The 20997-nt window shown below is 49.6% G+C and overlaps 2 protein-coding genes across 9 annotated transcripts in view; one reads left to right on the top strand and one right to left on the bottom strand.

Annotated features, from left to right (window-relative positions):
• The window catches only part of SENP8 (SUMO peptidase family member, NEDD8 specific), a 53912-nt gene extending 34094 nt beyond the window's left edge, over positions 1 to 19818 (top strand). Inside the window, exons 3-6 of one of the 8 annotated variants that reach the window (XR_009699366.1) lie at positions 10978 to 11105; positions 11365 to 11439; positions 12321 to 12499; positions 13099 to 14319. The gene's annotated coding sequence lies outside the window, so the exon portion shown is untranslated. Of the gene's footprint in view, positions 1 to 10977; positions 11106 to 11364; positions 12500 to 13098; positions 14320 to 19230 lie in introns of those variants that run through there. The other 7 variants (XR_009699368.1, XR_009699365.1, XR_009699367.1 and 4 more) reach the window with 7 other exon arrangements.
• The window catches only part of GRAMD2A (GRAM domain containing 2A), a 31732-nt gene continuing 23111 nt past the window's right edge, over positions 12377 to 20997 (bottom strand). The window contains 11 exon segments of the mRNA XM_061180108.1: positions 12377 to 12485; positions 13333 to 13444; positions 13447 to 13534; positions 13658 to 13813; positions 14797 to 14859; positions 15347 to 15418; positions 15552 to 15650; positions 16252 to 16355; positions 16985 to 17060; positions 17422 to 17479; positions 18284 to 18364. Of these exon segments, the coding sequence (XP_061036091.1) occupies positions 12377 to 12485; positions 13333 to 13444; positions 13447 to 13534; positions 13658 to 13813; positions 14797 to 14859; positions 15347 to 15418; positions 15552 to 15650; positions 16252 to 16355; positions 16985 to 17060; positions 17422 to 17479; positions 18284 to 18364 (1018 nt within the window).

The raw sequence follows: 20997 nt of genomic DNA, 5'->3' as shown, positions 1-20997 counted from the left end.
CATCAGCATTTAGATGTACGTATGTATTAAATCTCCCCATCTTTAAAAATAAATAAAAGCATGACCTCATGTCGCCCTCTAGATATTGACCTTTAGCTTTCTTCCTCTTTACAGCCAGATCTAGTGTCAGTTTCTCACCTCCTGCCCACTTCTCAACCCACTGTAATCTAGACTCTGTGCCCACCACTCTACAAAAAATTCTCAACAAGAGCACTAATGGTTCTCATTTTACTAGTCCTCCTAGCAACATTAAACCCTCCTTTTCAAACAACTCTTCCTTTAATTGATGTGATACCTAGTTTTTCTAGTACTTCCTTGACCACTCTGTCTTATTTGCCAGTGTCTTGTCTATTTGCTGTAGATTCTCAGGTTTTTGTTCCCAAATCCCTTTTCTCATTCTGTACGCACTTCCTAGGCTCTCCCGTCCTTTCCCCAGGCCAGTGATAGATTTGGGCACATCACCTATACTTCTCTCCTGACCTCTGCCAAACTTCTACCTGAATATCCATTTACCAGCCTACTAGACATCTTCCCTTGGATATTTCACAGGCAACTCAAACCCAACAAATCCCAAAGCTCAACTCATCTTCCCCCATCAAATCTGTTCTATCAGTATTTCCTACCTCAGGAAATGGCACCACTGCCCCACCCAATTCTAGCCAGAAATCTAGGAGTCATCCTTTACTTGTCTCTCTCTCACACACTTCACATTTACCAATCTCCTAGTCGTGTTGATTCTACATCTCGAATATCCTTTAACTCCATGGATTTCTCTCACCAATGCCACCACTGTCATCCGGGCAACCATCATCTCTCATCTGGACTGCCACAGTAGCTTGTAAAGTAGTCTTCCAGTATTCACACATATTGTCCATCCCCCAGTCTGTTTCATATCCTGCCAATATCTTTAATAAAGCTCTGTACAATCTGGCCTCTTCCTGCTTCTCCTGCCTCTCTGTGAGCTAGATCCCTCTTGCCCTAGTTTATTGTTCCCCAACTCTGCAGACCTTCTTTTAGTTCCTCCAGCACAGCACATTCTTTTCTCCCCTTAAAGCCTTCCTACTTGCTGTTCTCTCCCCCTCTAACTCTCCAGCACTCTTCATCAGGGAAATTCCTATGGAATCTCTTCCTCAGGGAAATCTTCCCTGATGCACCAGACTAATTTGCTTTCCTTGTTAAACAGTACCCTAGAATCATGAACCCTTTCAGTGTGCCCAAATCACCTATAATTTTTGGTGGTGTAAAATTACAGGTGATTTATAGTGGCAAGATTTTCCAGTCTTGCCACTAAACTGGAAGCCCTGGAGGCCAGGGATGATGTCTCATCACCATTGAATCCATGCTGCTTAGTACAGTGCCTGGCACATGGACACTGGTTATTATTCGTTGAATAAATAAATGCGAATATAGAAGCAATTTATCAAAAAACAGCCCATCATCTTTCCATGGTATTAAAGCAGAAATCAAAATGCCCTGTTAATCAGCATAACTTTTCATGCTTGCATAATACCAAGCTATTGTTGGGGGAGGGTTTGACAAACTTAAGCAACCTGACAGAAAACAAGGAACTCGCTAAACATGTAACTCTAACCATGGACCTCTCTTCAACTTATCTGCTGATTTTTTAGAGATTTTCACATTTTACATAGTTATAATCCATGCATAAGCACTATTTTAATTCTGCTTTTTACAAATTTCCTCCCTTAATCACTGTCTACTTGTTTTTTTTTTTTTTTTTTTTTTTTACTTGTTATGTTTAATGTTAACCTGGGGTTACAAGAGGTTAATAGGTCATAACTTTCTTAGTCGTTTCCTCCCCAAAGTTAGGTTTTTTTTGGTTAGTTCCGATGTTGTTATGAATAGCATTGCTGCAAACACTCTTCATAAACAACTTTTTCATTCCAAATTATCTCCTTGAGGAATACAAAAGTGGAGTTGAGACATCAAAGCATATGAGCAATTTATTTCCCTTCATATAGATATCCAGAGAGTTCTCAAAAGAGAATCAATGTGCAGTACCATTAATAATGTATAATAAAAACCTATGTTTAATTCTGTGTAGCCGTACCAACACTGGGTTTTATACTTATTTAAGTTTAAATTTTCTTGAAGTTTAATAGATAATAACTAACATTTATTGAGCTCTTTCTATGTGTCAGGGACTTCTAAGGATTTGATGTAAATTTTCCAATTTAATAATAACCATAAAGCTCTAAGGTAGATACTACTATTATCCCCCTTTTAGAGATGAGAAGACTAAAGCTTAGAGTTGCCCAAGTGAATTAATGAGGTTTAAATGCAGATATGCTGATTCCAGAACCTCTACTGTTAACCACCGTGATACACTGCTGTATGGTTTTTTAGTGGTAATGCTTTTTTTTGTTTTATTTACCCAAAAGGAAAAACTACTATTGAAAACAAAAACTGAATGTAGCTTTTCTGGCTTCAGGAGTGTCGCATAATTTATTGCTAGAGAGCTTGTTGTTTTGTTGAGGTAAATATCTTGATGGACCTTTTTGGTTGAGAAAGGTCAACTCTCTGGGTTTAGCCTAAGTGGGCCAGGAGGATACAAAGAGATCAGTTACTCCAAATAATAAGATGAAAGAAATCTGAATTTTCACTGGATGCCCTAGAAAAAGAGAATGAGGCCTAGGAAAGAAAGTAGAGGGAGGTTGGTGAAAAGAACTGAGATGGGATACATGCCAGAAACACGGCAGGAGGCAGGGGCCTACTGGAGGATATGGCTGGTGAGAAGTTTCCTGAGAGAGAGAATGGCTGTCAAATTGCTATAAGCAGTCACGTGTGCACTGAATTTGAAGTTGTTTTCAGCTTTGTGCCATAGCCTTCCATTAACTCTAAATCTTTCATGCAATTTGGATACATCCGATTATCTTGGTGGTGGATTATTTGGAGGAGTGAAGGATGAGGAGTGGCATATCACGGGCAAAAGAAGGCAATACTAAAGGAACAGGAGACAGTAGACAAGCAGACTGCATCATGGTCTAACCCAGGAGACACAGAAGCAACCTTGGAAACTCTTGCAGAAATTGAGTCTCAGGACTGACCACAGTGGTTGGAAATGGGGCTCGGGCCATTTTTGTACTGACAGAATAACCCTAAGCATTAAATTGTTTGGAGTTGTCCAGGTTGGAAGCTTCTGGGTTATATTCAAGTGGAAAAGAACTTTTGTTGAGCCACAGTAAAAGAAATTTGGTTTATTAGCAGCATTTGTCAGTCTCCTCCTTGCTGTATGGTAATTACCTTCCAGAACACCAGACTCTTCTGGGTTTCCTTGTGCTTTATCAGGTACTCATCAGTTTCCTTTGCTAGTTCCTCCTTTTCTTCCTGATCTCTTGATCACAGTGTGCCACAGGGCTCGGTCATCCATACTTTCCTCTATCAATGGACACTCAGTCCTTAGTGATCTCATCCAGTCTCCTGCTACTAAATACCATCCAAACGTTGACAGTTCCCAGATTTATATCTCCCAGACTTCTCTCCTGAACTCCAGACACATATATCTGTTGCCCACTTGACATCCCCACTTATATGTCTAAAACTCATCTCAAACTTTACATGTTCAATAGTACGTTTCTGATCTTCCCAAAAAATGCACCACTCATTGCTTTCTTCATCTCAGTTGATGGCAACTCTGTCCATCTTCTCAAGCCATAAAACATGAGTCATCCTTTATGACTCTTTTTCTGTTATCCTCCATCTCTAATTTGACAGGAAATTCTGTTGTTTTTACCATCAGAATATATCCAGAATCTGCCCATTTCCACCATCTCTGCTTCTACCACCTGAGTCAGAGCCTCTGTCATCTCTCAACGCGATCACCCCACAGTCTCCTAACTGACCTCCCTGCTTCCACCTTTCCCTGCCTCACAGCCAACAGTGATCCTTTTAAAGCCTATATAATTAAAGCGTGTTATTCACTCCTTTGCCTCTCATTTCATTCAGAGCAAAAGCCAAAGTTCTTACAGTGGTCTTATCTGATCTTCACTGATTCCTGCTTTAGACAAAGATACATCTTGGTAAATCATAGTTCTTCGTTGCAGGCCAGGCTCTATCCATCCACCCTACCAATTGCCAAAAACAAAATGTTAAAAAGGTGAATGCAAGCCTAGCAAAATTACAGATCAGTAGCTTTTCTGCCTGTGGACAGATTGGACATTCCTTATTCAAAGCAGTGGTTGAGCAAGATGTGACTTGGGGGTGAGGGGGTAGAGAGAGAAATCCTGATATCAGCCACTTTCTTGCTAATGAGCACATTATCTGTAGTTTTGGTGTATCCTCTAGAGGTTTCTAATATGCAGAATGATCTACTTCTGAGCCTCTTTAGACCATTAAGTTCTTTGGCATTGATGACGAATTTCCTGTGGCAAGGAAATCATTTTTACTTTTGTCAGCTATTCTAAGAGTCAATAGATTGATGCAGTTGGTTATGAAAATACCTGCCAACATTCTGAGGTCCAAGCCCTTACCTCCTGCCTTCTAGACTAATGATTCTCAATCAGGGGCCACTTTGTCCCCCAGGGGACATTTGGCAATGTCTGGAGATGTTTTTGGTTGTCACAGCTAGGGATGGGAGGTGCTACTGGCATCAGGTGGGCCAAGGATTTGGCCGAGCACCCACCAATGCCCAGGACAAACCCCCCATAACAAAGGATTACGCAGCCCAAAATGGCAATAGTGCTGAGGTTGAGAAACCGCCATCTAGACTATTCTGGCGGACTTTTAATCTACCTTGTGCCCCATTGCCAAATCAGCATTCCTAAACCGTCACGTTTATCCATCACTCCTAAGTTCCAGTAGCCCCCATAGCTCTTCATTGCCTGAAAGATCAAGTCTCTCCTTCTCATCCTGGCGTTTAGATCCTGAGGTGTTTTGCACACTTAACGTATCCATTCCCCAGCAGGAACTCTGCTTCTCCTAAGCTTTCATTGGCACCATCCTTCGCACCACCATCCTTTTACTGATGTTACCCCCCCAAACACACAACCGGTGAGGACCCTCCCCACAGCTCTCCTCTGATCCAACTCTTACCCTCTGAAGTCCACACATGTGGCACACCCCTTGCTACTGAGTCAGTCTATGCCACTCCCTTCTGTACATATCAGGGCTCACATGTCTACACTGTTATACAGCTATTCCCTCTATCTTGTCTCCTCAGTAAACTCTTTGAAGGGGTCCATATTGTATTTCTGGCCTATCGATCTCAGTTTTCACAGCATAAGGTGTGAAAACCATATTGTTGTATTGAGAGTTCCTTGTTGTGAGAGTCAAATGAGCATAAAAAGTACCTTGCATAGGGCCTGGTACCCAGTTTGTTGCTCAGAAAATTACAGAATCATAGTATCTATAGAAGCATACATTCAGGAGTCCATAGCAAGTGCTTAATAAATCTTTTAAATGTAATTACAGACTGGAGAGAGCATGCATTCAGACCAGCCTGGTATTTGGAACTAACAGCAAAGAAAAACTTCCATCAGAAATCCTACACCACTTAACACTCCTTCATGCTAGAGTGAATCCAGGAGCAGTGGGTGTCACATTTTCCCAAAGTGGAGCCTAAGCCAACCTTTCCGCATTTAACAAGTTAATGAACAGCTTGCGAGTAACACTTTGCCCACTCTGGCCCAATTTAGAAGGCTGCCAAAAGGATAAGATGTCAATATGCCACTCTCTGCTTTGCCAGGGTGCCAGCTGCATCCTGCCTAAGTGCTTCTGCCCTCAGCCACTGGAGAGCATGATGTCCTTAGAGAAGTCGGCACCAGTAGGATGAGGCTGCAGCGCGGGCCTGGCCTTTCCCCAAGCGGAAGAGAGCCTTGTCTCGGATCCTGTGAGAGAAGTGAGTGGGACGTGGTATTCTGAGCAGCCCAGGTTTGGCTTTGGGCCAGGCACTGAGTGGCAAACAAGAAGGAACACATTCCGGGAAGGCAAGGAGCCCTGCCAACGCGAAGGAGGACCAGCCAGCAGGGCCTGCTGGGCGTCAGGTGCTCCTTGGCTCTGTGGAGGTCAGGCACGCAGAGGATAAACTCGGGTTTCTCTGGATTATCATTTCAGAGGCTTAAACGCCTGCCTCCCCCTCACTTTCAGTGGGCAAAGCGTATGTAGCCATGTAACCGTTAAATTTGAATCCTCTCTGCTCTGGGGTCCAGCCCCTTATCTCTAAATGAAGGGAGGAGGAGAAAGAGTGAAATCACACCTTGCAGAATCCAGGTTTCTGTAATTCTGTGCCCTGGGTACGAGAAGATGCTACTGACAACAAGGGCAGAGCTGGGGAAAGCCTGGGGTTTCTGTGCCCTTGTTGGAAGCTGAGCTCCCCACTCGCCCCCAGAGCCCCCACCACACACCCACCACACACACGTACCCCACACACCACACACACCCCCCCCACACACACCCACCACACACACACACCCCACACACACACCCCACACACACACCCCACACACCACACACACACACCACACACACACCACACACACACACCACACACACACCCCCCACACATCACACACACACACCCCCCACACACACCACATACACCACACACACACCCTACACACACACACCACACACACACCCCACACACACACCCCACACACACACCCCACACACCCCCCACACACACCACACACACACACCCCACAAAGCACACACACACCCCACACACACACCGCACACACACACCCCCCACACACACCCCACACACCACACACACACACCACACACACACCACACACACCCCCCACACACACACACACCACACACACCACACAGACACCACACTTGTTCTTCACACCAGCCACTTCTGCCTTCTGACTGACAGACCTCAGGAGATCTGCAGAGTCCTTGGGAATGCTTTCTTCTCATAATCACCTCAGGCCTTTCCCCCGGGGTATGAAAGAAGAGGGGAGAGGAGAGAAAGGACCAAAGGGCACCGGGGAGAAATGGCCATGGGAGCCTGCCCAGCTTCCCTTCTGCCACTGCCAGGGCCTGGGGACAGCGGGGGGCCTTTCTTTGAGAAAGAAGAGCAAAGTCTGTCCCTCACTGCCTTGGCTCCAGTTCCTGCTGGACTTTGCTGCCACCTAGTGGCCCAGTGGCATCTCACCTCTCCCCCCCAACCCCCCCCCCAGAGTGAGATCAGCCTAGGGATCTGGCCTGTCCCAGCCTGAGGCTGACAGGAGAGCCTTCTCTGAAAAGCTTCTCTGCCCTAGGATGCCCTGATTCTGCAGTGCAGCTGCTAGGAGAGAGGAGCAGCACAGGGTCACCACCTCACCTAGCTCGATAGGTGTCCTAATGTCATGGCCACCAGGTGAGAGGGCCAGGGCTGGCTGGGTGGGCATCTGGGAGTGGGGGCAGTTTCTTACTCCCAGGATGTCTCTGGTGGGATGCAGTTCTCCCAGAGCCCCCCTCACTCCTGAATGCCTTTTTCACGAGAACTTCTGCCCACTCTCATGACTCTTCCTCATCTGGCTAAAGCCCATGTTGCAAGCTGAGGCTCCCGCATAAAATATATATATATCCCTACGTTTCTCCAAGTTTAGGGCTGTTGTTTCTCCCTTATAAAGTTAGCTCAACTTAAAAAATGTGATATGCCCTCACTGTGATGCTGCTGCTATGAACCACTCCCTGGGAATAGTGAAAAGGAGGTGTGTGATGGTATGTAGAAATTCAGCCATATTTTTCTGCATATTACATCCACGTGTTTATTTCCTCTAGCAAAAGAAAGCACTGGGTTTCAGTAACCACTGATTCTGCCAGCTCCAAACTTTCAGACCTGAGCTGCAGTACCCAGGGAATGTATAAAATCCAAATTCCCATCTCCTGCCTACCTCCAACCTCTTATTTTTTTTACTGTGGCAAAATACATATAAAATTTATCATCTTAATTTTTTTTTAATTAATCAATTTATTTTTGGCTGTGTTGGGTCTTCGTTGCTGTGTGCGGGCTTTCTCTAGTTGCGGCGAGCGGGGGCTACTCTTCGTTGCAGTGCGTGGACTTCTCACTGTGGTGGCTTCTCTTGTAGAGCACGGGCTCTAGGCGCGTGGGCTCAGTAGTTGTGGCTCACGGGCTCTAGAGCTCAGGCTCAGTAGTTGTGGCGCACGGGCTTAACATGGACCAGCATGTGGGATCTTCCTGGACCAGAGCTCGAACCCGTGTGCCCTGCATTGGCAGGCAGATTCTTAACCACTGCGCCACCAGGGAAGCCTTATCATCTTAATCATTTTTAAGTGTATAGTTCCACAGTGTGAGGTACATTCACATTATTGTCCAACAATCATCACCATCTCCCGAACTCTGTTTATCTTGCAAAACTGAAACTCTGTACACATTAAACAATAACTCCCATTTCCCTTCCCCATAGCTCCTGGCAACCACCATTCTGCTTTCTGTTTCTATGAATCTGACTACCATAGGTACCTCATATATGTAGAGTCATACAGCATTTGTCTTTTTGTGACTGGCTTACTTCACTTAGCATAATGTCTTCAAGGTTTATCCGTGTTGTAGCATATGTCAAGACTTTCTTCCTTTTGAAGGTTGAATAACATTCCATTGCATGTATACACCATATTTTGTTTATCCATTCACCTGTCAATAGATACTTGGGTTGCTTCCACCTTTTGGCTGATTGTGACTGACACTGCTATGAACATGGGTGTACAGATAGCTCTTCAAGCCCTTATTTTCAATTCTTGTGGGTATATACACAGAATTGGAATTACTGGATCATATGGTAATTGTTTTTAATTTTTTGAAGAACTGCCATACTGTTTTCCACAGTGGCTGCACCATTTTACATTCCTACCAATAGTGCATAAGGGTTCCAATTTCTCCACATCCTCAGTAACACTTTTGTTTTCCATTTCTTTGATAGTAGCCATCCTAATGGATATGAAGTGGTATCTAATTGTGGTTTTGATTTGCATTTCCCTAATGACTAGTGGTGTTGAAATGTCTATTCAAGTCCTTTACCAACTTTTAAATAGGTTGTTTTGTTGTTGCTGAGTTGCCCTTTCCAACCTCTTTTCATGTCACTCTCCCACTGACTAGTATTCTAGACTCATGCAGATGGTCTCTCTGTTCCTCAGAGACATATGCGTTCTTTCCTACCTTTCACAGTTGCCGACCCTATTCCCAGCTCCTTCCATGACTGGCTCCTCATCCTTTAAGCACCAGCTTAAATCTCACTTCAGAGAACATTTCTTGACCACCCATCCAAAGCCACCTCCCTCTTTACTGTATCTCGTATCACTGTTTCTTTCCTTCATGGAACTTAATCACAATCTGGAATTACCTTGTTTGTTCACGATTTACTTGGAACTTATGTTTACGTGGAATGCAAGTGCCATGGGGGATGCAGAGATATTGCCTGACATGTTCACTGCTCTATCCTCAGTGCCTAGCTTAGTACCAGCTCATAGTCTGGGCTCAGCATTTACTGAACGAACGAATCACTACTAGAGGGGGCCTCCCAGAGAGAAAGTAAGGTGACGTGGCACAAATTGGAATTTAACCTCCATAATCTAGGCTTGATGTCATAGAAAAGGACACAGGAGTTTTCTAGCTCTGAGTTCCAGACTTTTATTCCTGAGTCAGGAGCACAGTACTGTTTGAACCGGGGACATTGCTTTGGAGTTGCCCAGGAGAAACAGGGAAGCATTCTCAGTGTCCATCCAACAGAGGGAGGAGGCTATGGCGGTGTGCTGTGGCCGTCCTTACCATTCCCCATATGCCTGAAGTATGAGTCAGCTCAGCTGAAGTCCTGTGAGATGTGCAAAGTACTTGGGATTCTGGGAATGACTTTGGCTCCGTTAGTCTCCTTCGTGCCAAATATGTCAGTAAAGAGCACCTTTAATGAGCAGTCAAAAGATAAAAGTGAACTTCCCATACCACGGGACACTAGAAAAGTCGGATTTTTTATTTAAAAATATTTTCAAAGGCTAACGCCACAGTGGAACAACTAAAGGATAGTTGAACCAAATTCTCAGGGAATTAGAGGAGCATCCGCCAATGCAAGCAGGTCTATATAAATACACATGGTTTATAAATGAGCACAACAGAAGGTACGCTGGCCAGAGGACCAGGCTGGGCGACAGAAGGGAGAAACAGAGGGCCCTCCAGGGGGACAGGCACACACTCCTATTGCTCAAAGCCCTGGACCCCAAAAGGGCCTCCAAAGCCACCTACTCTACTGCACGCCTCTTGCCGTCTCTGAGCCTGGGGCATGGAGACTGGAGACTTGGCACCTCTCATGGCCTCTGGCTCAACCCAGCAAGTCTCAGAGAATGGACCTGTTCTCCCTGCCCTTCAGCAAGGACCAGGGAGGGGAGGCACTGGGGCAAGTAGGATTATTTCCCTGAAAATCTGATGGAAAGGAGTGATTAAGGGGGCTGGTTCCCAAAAAAGGACGGGCATGCATCCAGTGTGGCAATGTGGGGAGAATGGAGCAGTGAGTTTCACCTGAGACATACAGATTTAGTGCAGGTATCCCACAAGGCCAGGCTCTAAGCCAAATCCTAGAACCTGGGATGGGGAGAGAATGAAGACACCTCCAGTCTGAGTTTAGGAAGTTGTCACCTCCTGTCAGTCCCTCCAGTCTTCATTTGGGTTTGTCATAAACAGGCCAGACAGTCACAGCTCCACAGTAAATAATTTCCACCTGGATTTCTCCCTAGTTAACCTCTCAGGTGTCTGAAGAGGGAAAAAGTGGCTCTTTCTGACACCACCCACCCCATCGCCAGTGACTTTCCCTGATACGTCTGGCCTCCTCACTAAGGCCTTTCCAGAACCTACAAAGGCACTCTCTTATCATATCGGAGTCCCAGAGAGAACAGGCCAGAGTTTTAAGGCACAGGGAAGCTTTTAGAATTGAGGAGACCTTGACAGAGAAGGAAGAATCTCTAAGGCAAAGCCACTACCATGTCCACTCTTCCTATCCTCTACCTCTCTTGTCCCCAAAGGTATCAGACAGACCCCCTTGGCCTGGTCCCTGCACTGTCCCAGGCCCACCTTGGACACCTCCATTACACTCATGGAGAACAGAGCCCGTGGAGTGGAGGACCCTCCTGCATGGCCTGCAGGTGACATGGTGAGCTCTGCCCTGTGGTGGCCCAGCACCATCATGCCCAGTGCCCAGCCAAGCCCAACAGGCTGCCATTGGCCACACCCAAAATCCAGGCAGTCAGGCAGAGAGTACAAAGCAAGACCTCAGATCAAAGCCACTGCCCTTCCCATCCCCCACTTCCCACCTGGGGCACCTTGGAAATGTTTGAGCACACCAGGGAAAGATCCAGTACCTGGTCTGCGACCACAGTGATCAAAAGGCCCTGCTCCACCTGTCTCACCAGGAAATAGCAGCTGAGGACACAGAATGCTGGACCTCTATTCTCCTTCACAGCCACTGCCACAGTCCCCTGCTGCAGGTAGTGTCCTCTCAGATTCAGCCAGCCTCCTCATGAGGGGCCAGAACAGAGCCTCTGCACAGAGCGTGAACACTCCTCTTGCTGGAATCCTGGCCACAGGCCCTCCTCTCCTCATTCATAGCTTACCTCACTCCCTCCAGTCTGCCCTGCATGGGTCACTGGCTGACTGCAGAGAAGTCCTTTGGGCCCCAAAACAGGGACTCTCAGGCGTCCATGTGAGAGCACAGTATGCCGGGAGAGAGCGGAGCCCACACTGGTGGTTTGGGTTCTGGCCTCTGTCCCACCACTGGAGTGAGCCAAGTGACAGGTATCAAAGCATGGCCTTTGTCCCTTGCAGTGGCCCCAAGTGCTCTTCCTGTGTGTCAGAGCCGTTTCCAAGGAACAAGTTAAATTTTTTTTTTTTCATTTAAGTGGTTGCTGAGGCTTAGTGTACAGAATTCCTCAGCTAGATCCAAAAATCTGGCTTTTTGTCTGAGTCCCAAAATTGTAGGAGCTTTGTAAACAGGTACTAAAGATCACTCATTAAAGGAGGGAGAAGAGTTGGGGGGAGGAGGAGGGATCTGGAATATTTTCTTTCAGACTCAGTCTCTGCACAGCAGCAGCATAAACCAAGGGGATTGTTGGTGGCACCTTAGCACCCAGAGCATTCTTCTTGGAGGAGTGGGGACAAAGGCCCAGTGGCTGTTACCTGCACACAGGAGAGATGACCAGGTCAGACAAAGGGCCTAGAAGGCAGACAGATGAGTCAGTGAGGACTCTGTCCACCCATGAGAGGGGGTCCAGGTGGGATCTGTGTACCCTGCCCAACCTTGCTGAGGGCCATCAAGCCAGCTCAAGGGCAAGGCCAAGACCAGCCAGACTAACAAGCAGCCTGGCCATAGGTTTTGGCTGCTGTCCTTAACCCTCAATCCCAGAAGCATGAGAAAGAGAAAGGGCATCACCTGTGCCCAGGGACTGAGCCACCCCAATTCAGGGAGCATAACTGCTGTTCTAGCCGGGAGATGCGGAACGCCAGGTACGACGAAGACATGACCAAGAAGCAGATCCTGGAGAAAGAGGGGTAAGGAGGAATTGAATCTCTCTTCTAGAAACGGGGCATTTTCACAGAATCACCAAAAATAGGAGTGGGACTAAGCTGGTTCCTGCAGTTGGAAGAATTAAAGAACCCTTTGCCTGCAGTTATATTCTAGACCTAGGCATCTTTTTTCCCAGACGCCACATGGGGGTCCTGAGACTCGTCCCCATGGAGGTGTCCTTGAAGCCCAGCAGGAGTTCTGGGTCCTTCAGCTGAGCCCACCTTCCCTCTGACCAGCCACCTTGGTCCTACGGCCCCTCTGCGAGGCCACTAAGATTACCCCCTAAGGCGGTAGCCCTTCCCCCAGCAAGTGCTGAGGTTGACAGTCAAAACCCAGCCAGCAGAGCCAGAGGAAGGTGATGAGGTAAGGCGAGGGAATCCAGAGGCTGGCTCCTCATAACACATCCCACCGTGCTCACTGCTCTACTTAGGCAGAATTACAGACAAGCCTGGGCTTCCAGAAAACACCCCCGTGGTGGGCAGTGGGAAGGCCATGGCTCTCCCTTAGTCTATCTGATGGGCCTCTCAGATTTTGCCAACCCTCCTCCTCCCCAATCCTGTGCAACTTTTTCTTTCTTCAACAGTTTCACGTCTTGCCCCTCTCCACAGCCTTAACCCTAAATTACAGGGCTGTAGGGATGAAAACTGGAAATACTTTATCTTGCTCTAGAAGAGCCTGCTGCACGGCCGCCAGACGCCACCCAGGAGCTTGCAGTTGACTCAGAACCTTCCCCTCGCTCTGGACACTGACCTCCCCACACACCAAGGCCCCGGCTCTAAACACTCAGACACCCACCACCCTCCATACAGTCACCTACAGCACGAAGAAGACCTTCAGGAGCCCGTGATCCCAGAGCCTCAGCTCCCCGTTGCTCTTGGGCTGCTCCTCCAGCTTCTCCTCCTCACAGTCTGCATTCTCTGCAACAGGATGGCGTTAGGCATCTTCCTGGGGCAGAAGGCAGGACCCCAGCCCACTCCCCCACCCGTATTCTCTGAAGCCGCTTGGGCTCTTGGCTTTCCCTTATGGATTTGGAGAAAGAAAGAAACAGCTCTCAGAAGCCCTGCTGGCTGTGATGACCTCTTTTTGCAGAAGTGGGAGGCGGGAAAGCCTGGTCTTTGCAAGCAGTTGCCATGGACAAGCACGCTGAACTCACCAGACCCCGGAGGCTTCCTGGAGGGGAAGAAGTCATCCGTGGAGTCCATGGATGCCCGAGGGATACAAGGGATGTTGTCTGGGAGGGACAGGGACCTGGAGGCAGGGCACACTTTTCTCCACTTCATCTCAGGGATGAGGACTTCCTGCAGAGAAGGCAGGAGAAGCTGTCTCACCATGGCCCTTGGGACCTCACTTGCCCTAAGGGATTCACGCTAGATTTATCAAAGCCTTTCCAGATATTATCAATATGGATACCTAGCAAGCATGAAAGCAGGTGCCCAGAAGCGGGGAAACCACTGCCTCAGCAATCACATGTTTCATCTGCTCCCTTGCTGTGACCAGCCACTCTTCCAGGGAATGGTGTCTTTGAAGACTGCTAGTATAGAACCACAGTGGAATCTAAGACAGCCATCCCAGGTACATGTTCAGATCGGCTGAGTCCAAGAGAGCTTGGCACTGTATATCTTAGATGGAATAAGTTGTGACTCCTGCTAATCTGGGCTCTAACCCTATGTCACTGACCTTGACTTAAGGTCCCCATCAATAAAAAGGGGAACATCGCCTTCCATCCCCTGCATGGCATTGTGCATATTGTATGCTTGGCTAAACGCTTAATAGTTACTGAAGGAGACTTCAAACACCCTGGGGTCATTTCCACCCCCCACCCCTGCTCTAGAAACTCTGCTTACCCAGGATCCCAGGAGCAAAAGAAACAGCTGGGACCTTGGCCAATCTAAAAGGAGCCTGCCTTGGTCCTGACTGCCTTCAGATCTCTCTCTTCCCCAGGGACATCTCCAGCCCCTTGAAGGCCCTCCTGACTCTGCTAAAGGAAAGAGGATGGGTTGCTGGCTCTGTACCCGTGAAGGTATAGGGTCCAACCTGGGCAGTGTTCCGGGGGCTGGGCATCTGTTCTGCTCAGGAAGTTAGCACATCTGCCCAGGACATAGTGGCTCTGCGTGGTATGGAGCGTGGTGGGTCTAGGGAACCCCCTGACACAGCATGGCCACTGGCTCTTGAGCCTGCTGCCCCACTTCTGCACTGTGGGCTGCTGCCTGGGAGGCCCTGAAGCCTTAGAGCCACAGGCAATCTCAGGCCAGCCGCTTTTTCTCCCAGCCTCAGCTCTCACCAGAGACTCGCACTCAGGTTCCTCTAGAAATTCTCTTGCACTCAGACTCTTCTTGCTGGAAGGCTGAGGAGGGAAGGGAACAAGGATCACTTGTCCATCTGGAACAGCCGAAGTCAGGCATGGGGAGGTATCAACACTCTCCAAGAGAGCTTTACCTCCAAATAAGCCACTCTGGGTCAGATAGAGCCTAAAGCTCCCACAGTTTGCAGGGGGATCCCTAGTTAATGCTGGAGCAGAGGGCAAATCCAAGGCAACATACTCCCTCAAGCTGCTGCCCTCCCCCTTCCTCACCATAGGCGAGGGAGAGCTGTAGGCATATTGGGAAGCGGCCACATGCTCCTGTCCGTCTGTGCACCGAGGAAGCACAAGTGAGGGCTATACGTGGGGACACACAAGGGCCCAGTGGCCTCAAAGAGGCTCACAAGCACAGACAGACACATGGTCCAAGGACTGCCTCTGATTCACTGAGCCTGAGCCTGTTACTCCCCGTTCCCTGTGCCGGGGAGATGGGCCAGCCCCCCCACAACAGCCCTGGCCCCAAGCTTCATACCTGTAGGTGGGTGCAGACCCTCCTCAGCATGTCATATACACTGTCCCGGGAGAGCAGTGACACAAAGACATACTAGAACATAGAAAGAAAACAGAAAGGGGCAAGGTACGTAAAGACTTGGGGGAGTGCCAGGGTCAAGCTGTGGACTCCTAGGGCTGGGATGGGGAGAAGGACAAGGGAGCGCTGGCCCAAGAATCTCACTGACCTTCTGGCTGGTGTTGGTGGTGATGGCCAGGCCATTGGGAAGGAGCCGCGCCATCTTGTGTTTTTTGATCATTTGCACAGACACCACGGGAATGACCACCTGACAGGGGGAGAGGCATTCTTCTCTCAGGACTCACCCCCAAGGACACAGTCCCTTTGCTTCCTGCTTAGGGCGCCAGCCACAGCTGGCAGTGACCCAAGCACGAGCACCATGGAGATGTCTGGTCCCACGTGGGAGAGTATCTGAGCCTCCACCGTCTAACACAGGCTCCCTTCAGTTATCCCCCACCCCTTGGCCGCACGCGCTGCTCCGGCCTCTCACCCCATCATCCAGGAGGCAAGGATGGTTGCCCTGGTGAATCCCATACTCCCGTAACAGAGTTCCCTGAGCCACCATGGCCACTTTCGGGCCCCCATAAGTGTGACATCCCACTCTGATTCTGAAGGCATTTTGGAACTACCCATAGGCAGAATAATTTGGCAGTGAACTGTTCAGGCTGCTCAGGCCAGATGTGGAGTCTAGATTGGGGCCCCTGTTTGGAAGGGGTGGGGCTACTGCCCTGGACACCAGGTGGGATGCCCCACAGTGAGAGGCCTCACCAAGTGTCAGCGTGTGGAGGGACAGGCCTGACTTGAGGTGTGCCCGCAGGGCAGGGGCTTCTCTTCCCTGGGCTGTGGCAGCCCTTACCACTTATTACTACCTTGATATCCTTGCCAAAGAGGCTGGCATGGAAGCAGAGCCAGTTGGGGGAGATGTAGAGCCGGCCCTGGAGAAGGAGGTCCCTCTGGAGGGCGCAGGAGCACACTGGGAAGTCACAGGAGACTGCCGTGAGCAAGGCCAGCCCAGGAGCCCCAGGTCCTGGGTCCTCCCACTCAGGAGTCCAGAGTCCAGCCTCGGGGACTGTCCTCCTCAGTCCCCTTCCCAATCCCAGGCCCCAGCAACCCATTCTTCCAGCACCCTAGCATCCTTTCCTGTGACTCCTGACCGCTCCCGCCCCACCAGACTGCTAGATGTTTCCTCTTCCTCCATCCATGCCCCAAAAGGTCCGGCATGTTTCTGCCCTGGTCCCCTAAGCCTGGATGTTCACCTCCACAGGCAGAACTCCTTGCCCTGCCCTGCCAGGGAGAGAGGACCTTGATTGTGCAAATGCTCCCACACACTCCCTGGCAGGCCTGAGCAGGAAAGAATAGTCACTGATAAGAGCAGAACAGAAATAAGATTTGGAAGCCCCGACATTTCCTCAAGAAAATTTTTGTAAATTCAACTTCATATCTCAAATCAGCCCAATCTTCTCACACTTTTGAAGAAAAAAAGGGCACGTTCAAAGGGCAGCCAGCTCCCCTATCTGATCTGTGCCTGGAAGCTCTGGGGGAGAGGACCTGGGCCTTGGGCACCGCAGGCGCCTGTCCAGCCACCCCGGGGAGACAGCTCACCTTTGAGAACCACCTCCTCCAAAGGGATGTCCTTAAACAGCTTGTGATATTGCTGGTTGTATTTTCTGAGTAGCATCTGCAAACACACAAGCTGGGTCTGAGAAGTCCCAGGAGATCAGACCACCAGAGGGCCCTGCTCCAGCCACCAGGAAATAAGGCCACAGGGGTGGGGGTCCTGCAGTGACTTAGCATGAAGTAGTGGGTAAGCAGCCAGTGGGTGTGGAGGGCTGAGCTCCAAGCACAGCTTGTCTCCTGGTGACGCGAGGTCCTGACAGGCAGCCTAGGATTGGAAGAGGACACAACTCCCACCCAGGAGGGGACACCCACTAGGTTTCCTGGTGCCAGGCCTGTGGCCAAGGAGCCAACAGTCACCAAGTTCAGGCAGCCCGGGACCCCTCTCTCAGTGGGCAGTGAGAAGTCGGCCTCCCCACACTTACCCCTTCTCGGCCGCACTTCTTTATGTCTTCACCCTTCAAGCCTTCTGGCCAGTGCAGACTGCAAAGGAGACATGCCATTCCAGGGACAAGGAACGCTCAGAGTCCTACCCATGCATCCTTAGTGCCAATTCTGTCCTGGCCTCAAGCCACAAGCTTGGGGCGGAGATCGGAGGCTGGGGCCCTTCACAGAGAGCGCATAGCTCGCCCTGGGGAGGGGCACTCCTGAGGCAGGGAGGGGTCGCTGAGAGCCCTCTTCCCCGACAGCTGTGAGCAGCCGCCCCCAGGAGGTGTGCTCAGCCTGAGCCTCGATCTCCCAGAGCTGCCCGCCCCTGAGTGTCAAAAGCCCCCTCCCATTTTCCTGGCCTAGGCGCAAGCAGAGGAGCAGACCGCAGAATGAATGAGCAGGAGGCACAGGGATGGGGACCAGTTTGGGGAGCGGGGGTGGGGGGGGCGGAGGTGTCAGCCTCACGGCTCCGGGGCCTGGCCATGGGCCATGATCCCAGCAGGACTGCCCTCCCCTGGGCCTGCAGCTCTGCAGTGAGGAGCTGGGCAGACTCACCTGACCTGATGGAGGCTACCAGGGCTGGCGGAGAGGGGGTGGTGCTGAAACGCAAACTTTTGCCCCGGCCAGGTTGGCCTGAGGACAGGTGGGCAGGGAGGAGGCTGGTAACCCGAGAAGCCTGGAGTCTGCTAGGTCCCAGTGCGCTGGGACAGGCCTGGGAGTGGGAGGAAGAGGCCCCGGGCCGCCTGTGCCCAACCCAACCCCCTGACGCAGCCTTAAGGCCCCCTTTCTAACAGGTCACCTCCAGAGGGCTTCCCACCCCCAACCAGTATGTATATCTGATTGGGAGAGGGGCCTCACCTGGAGCCTCCGGGTCTCTGGACCCTGCCTAGTTTCTCCGTGCTCTTCAAAGAAGCCGTCTTTCCGTGCATCTGTTGAACACTGAGGAGAAACAGGCCCTCATCAGGAAGGGGGGCTCTCTGGGGACACCTTTCCCAGCCAGCTCCACCATGCCCAGGGCAGCTGCCTCTGCCCCCTACCCAAGACCGGCCCTGCTATTCAAGGTGAGCTGAAGATGTCACAGTCCAGAGGCAGCAGCCGAGGCAGGGCTTCAGGGCAGCTGACAGAGAGAGGAGACTCACTCACTATCTTTCCTGGAAGCGTGAAGTCCAGTTTATGCCTCGTATAAAGGAAAATAAATCTCCCAGGCAGCTCTTAGGCCTCCAGCCCCACCCTTGAGAAGGCAACTGGGAGGGAGGACCCTGTGACTTGCTCACGACCGAAAGCAAAAGTTTCGGAGGAGCCCAGGCAGTATTACCATAAACCATCAGCTTCTGGGAAAGGCTTCTCAGCACAGGAGGCCTTATCAAGGCTGAGCAGTTGATACGGCGCAGATGTGGACGTGAACGTCAGCCCACAGCTGAGTGTGGGCTTAGGGGGCAGGGCTGCCCCACACCAGGAAGTGGCCTCAATGCCTTCAGACCATCAGGGTAGCTCGGACCTGAGAGCCAAACCATCACAAAAATGTCGCATAGAGAGGGCCCGAGATGGGGGAGACACCCTCTCCATAGGCAGGTGGGGCTCCCCAAAGGCTTTTGAATTCATGCCTCCACTAAACAGCTCCAAAGCCTAGTATTCTCCCCTGACTGCTCCTCCAGCGCAGAAGGACTAAAGCTTGAGCAGGCAGACTAGCCACAGCTGAGTGGGCCCGGGGGCGATGGGACGAGAGGGTGGCCAAGAAGCAGGGCCAAGGCAGGGCAGTGTGGTGGTCGTGAATAGGTAACGGGGTCTGTGCACTGGTCTCTCAGCAGGTAAGGAGCTGGAACCTGGAACCTGCAGATACCAGCGCTCCGTCCCTCTCAGCAGTGTCACCGGGCAAAGTCAAATTCTCTTCTTCAAGAACAGAGTTACCGGGACTTCCCCGGTGATCCAGTGGGTAAGACTCCGCGCTCCCAATGCAGGGGGCCGGGGTTCAATCCCTGGTCAGGGAACTTGATCCCACATGCGTGCAGCAACTAAAAGTGCACATGCTGCAACTAAAGATCCCGCATGCCGCAACAAAGATCCCGACACGGTGCAGCCTCAATAAATAAATAAATATTTTTTAAAAAAATAAAAGAACAGAGTTACTGCCTAGCCAAGATCTGCCAAGCCCCTCCAGGATTATTAATCTGACCCTCCTCCCACCCTACCATTGTACAGATAGGAAACTGAGACCTGCCAGGGACAGGCTGTGCCCAGTGTCACACAGCAAAGAGCCAGGTGATCTCACCCACCAAATGAGCCCAACCACAGCCATGTGGCCTGGTGACCTCTGTCCTCAACCTCACGGCGAATTTTGGTGCACGTATCATGTATGTCCTGAATCTTTCAAAGTGACAGGTTGTGCTAGTGATGTGACCCTTTGACTCCTAAAGTTAATTTCTGAATTTATTTGGGTCCATCATTACACATTTCACAGAGACTTCTCCCCCTTGATTTTTTAAATGCTTATTATAGAAAATATGAGAAATATAAAATATATAAAGTATGATGATCAAAAATCACCCATAAGAAAAAAATTCCCCCCAAATCACCCAAAGAAAACATTTATGCATAAATATATAATTTACGTAAGTGGGATTATATATCATATAATTTGTATGCCTTATTTTTGTTGCTTAACATAATTTCATGAGAAATTCCCCATGTCACTATTCATTCCTTGGATAGATTCTCAGAAGTGAAATTCGTGGATGGAGAATGCATTTCTCAGGATCTTTAAACCCACTTCCAAAATGCTTTCCAGGTGCTCTACCAACGAGCATGGCCATCAGCACTATATGAGGGTGCCCGTTGCTCTACATCCAGGCCGTACACTGGGTATTATCTTTTTCTCACCTTTGCAAATTTGATAAGTGAAAATATATTGTTTTCATTTCTATTTCTGCTTATTGACAGGTTGAACATTTTTGCCAAATACATATTAACCATTGGGATTTCATCTGTGAATTGTCTATAAGGATCTTCATGTCTTTCTTATTGATTTGTTTACCTTTTTTGTTGAGAAGATTAATCCTTAGTTTATCATTTTTGCAAATACATCCCCCATTTGCCTTTTAGTTCTGTGGTATTGTTGCTGTACTTGTGTTTAATTTTTGTGTGGCAGATCCCATCCCTCTCTTTCATCTCTCTGTTCCTTTCTTGCTTTGAGGAGAGGAGAGGCCCCTGAGGCAGAGTGTGTACAAGTCAAACCACCGAGCCTTAGAGAGCTTGAACCCTGCAGCCCAGGAGCCCACTGGGCCACCAGGGAGGAGATGGGTGTGGGCTCCGCTCTCAGGAACACACTCCAGCCCTGGGGACCACGGATAAAACAAGACCCCAAGAGGAAGAAGGAGGAACTTGATCATGGTTTCAGAGGCAGGGAGCCTGTCACTCAGGCACTGGAAAGTATGATTCGAGTTGTCAGGGCTGCAGGAGCTCAGAGGACACACAGAGTGAAAGAGTTACAGCACGACTCCCAGAGAAAAGGAAGCTGAGCCTTACCAGCTGGGTGGGACTATAATCCTGCTTGGCTTCCATCATCTAACCCTGCG

This window comes from Eubalaena glacialis, chromosome 2, assembly GCF_028564815.1.
Source record: "Eubalaena glacialis isolate mEubGla1 chromosome 2, mEubGla1.1.hap2.+ XY, whole genome shotgun sequence".
Taxonomy (NCBI): domain Eukaryota; kingdom Metazoa; phylum Chordata; class Mammalia; order Artiodactyla; family Balaenidae; genus Eubalaena; species Eubalaena glacialis.
The sequence above is the reverse complement of the archived record's forward strand: the minus strand, read 5'-3'. Positions and strand labels throughout refer to the sequence as shown.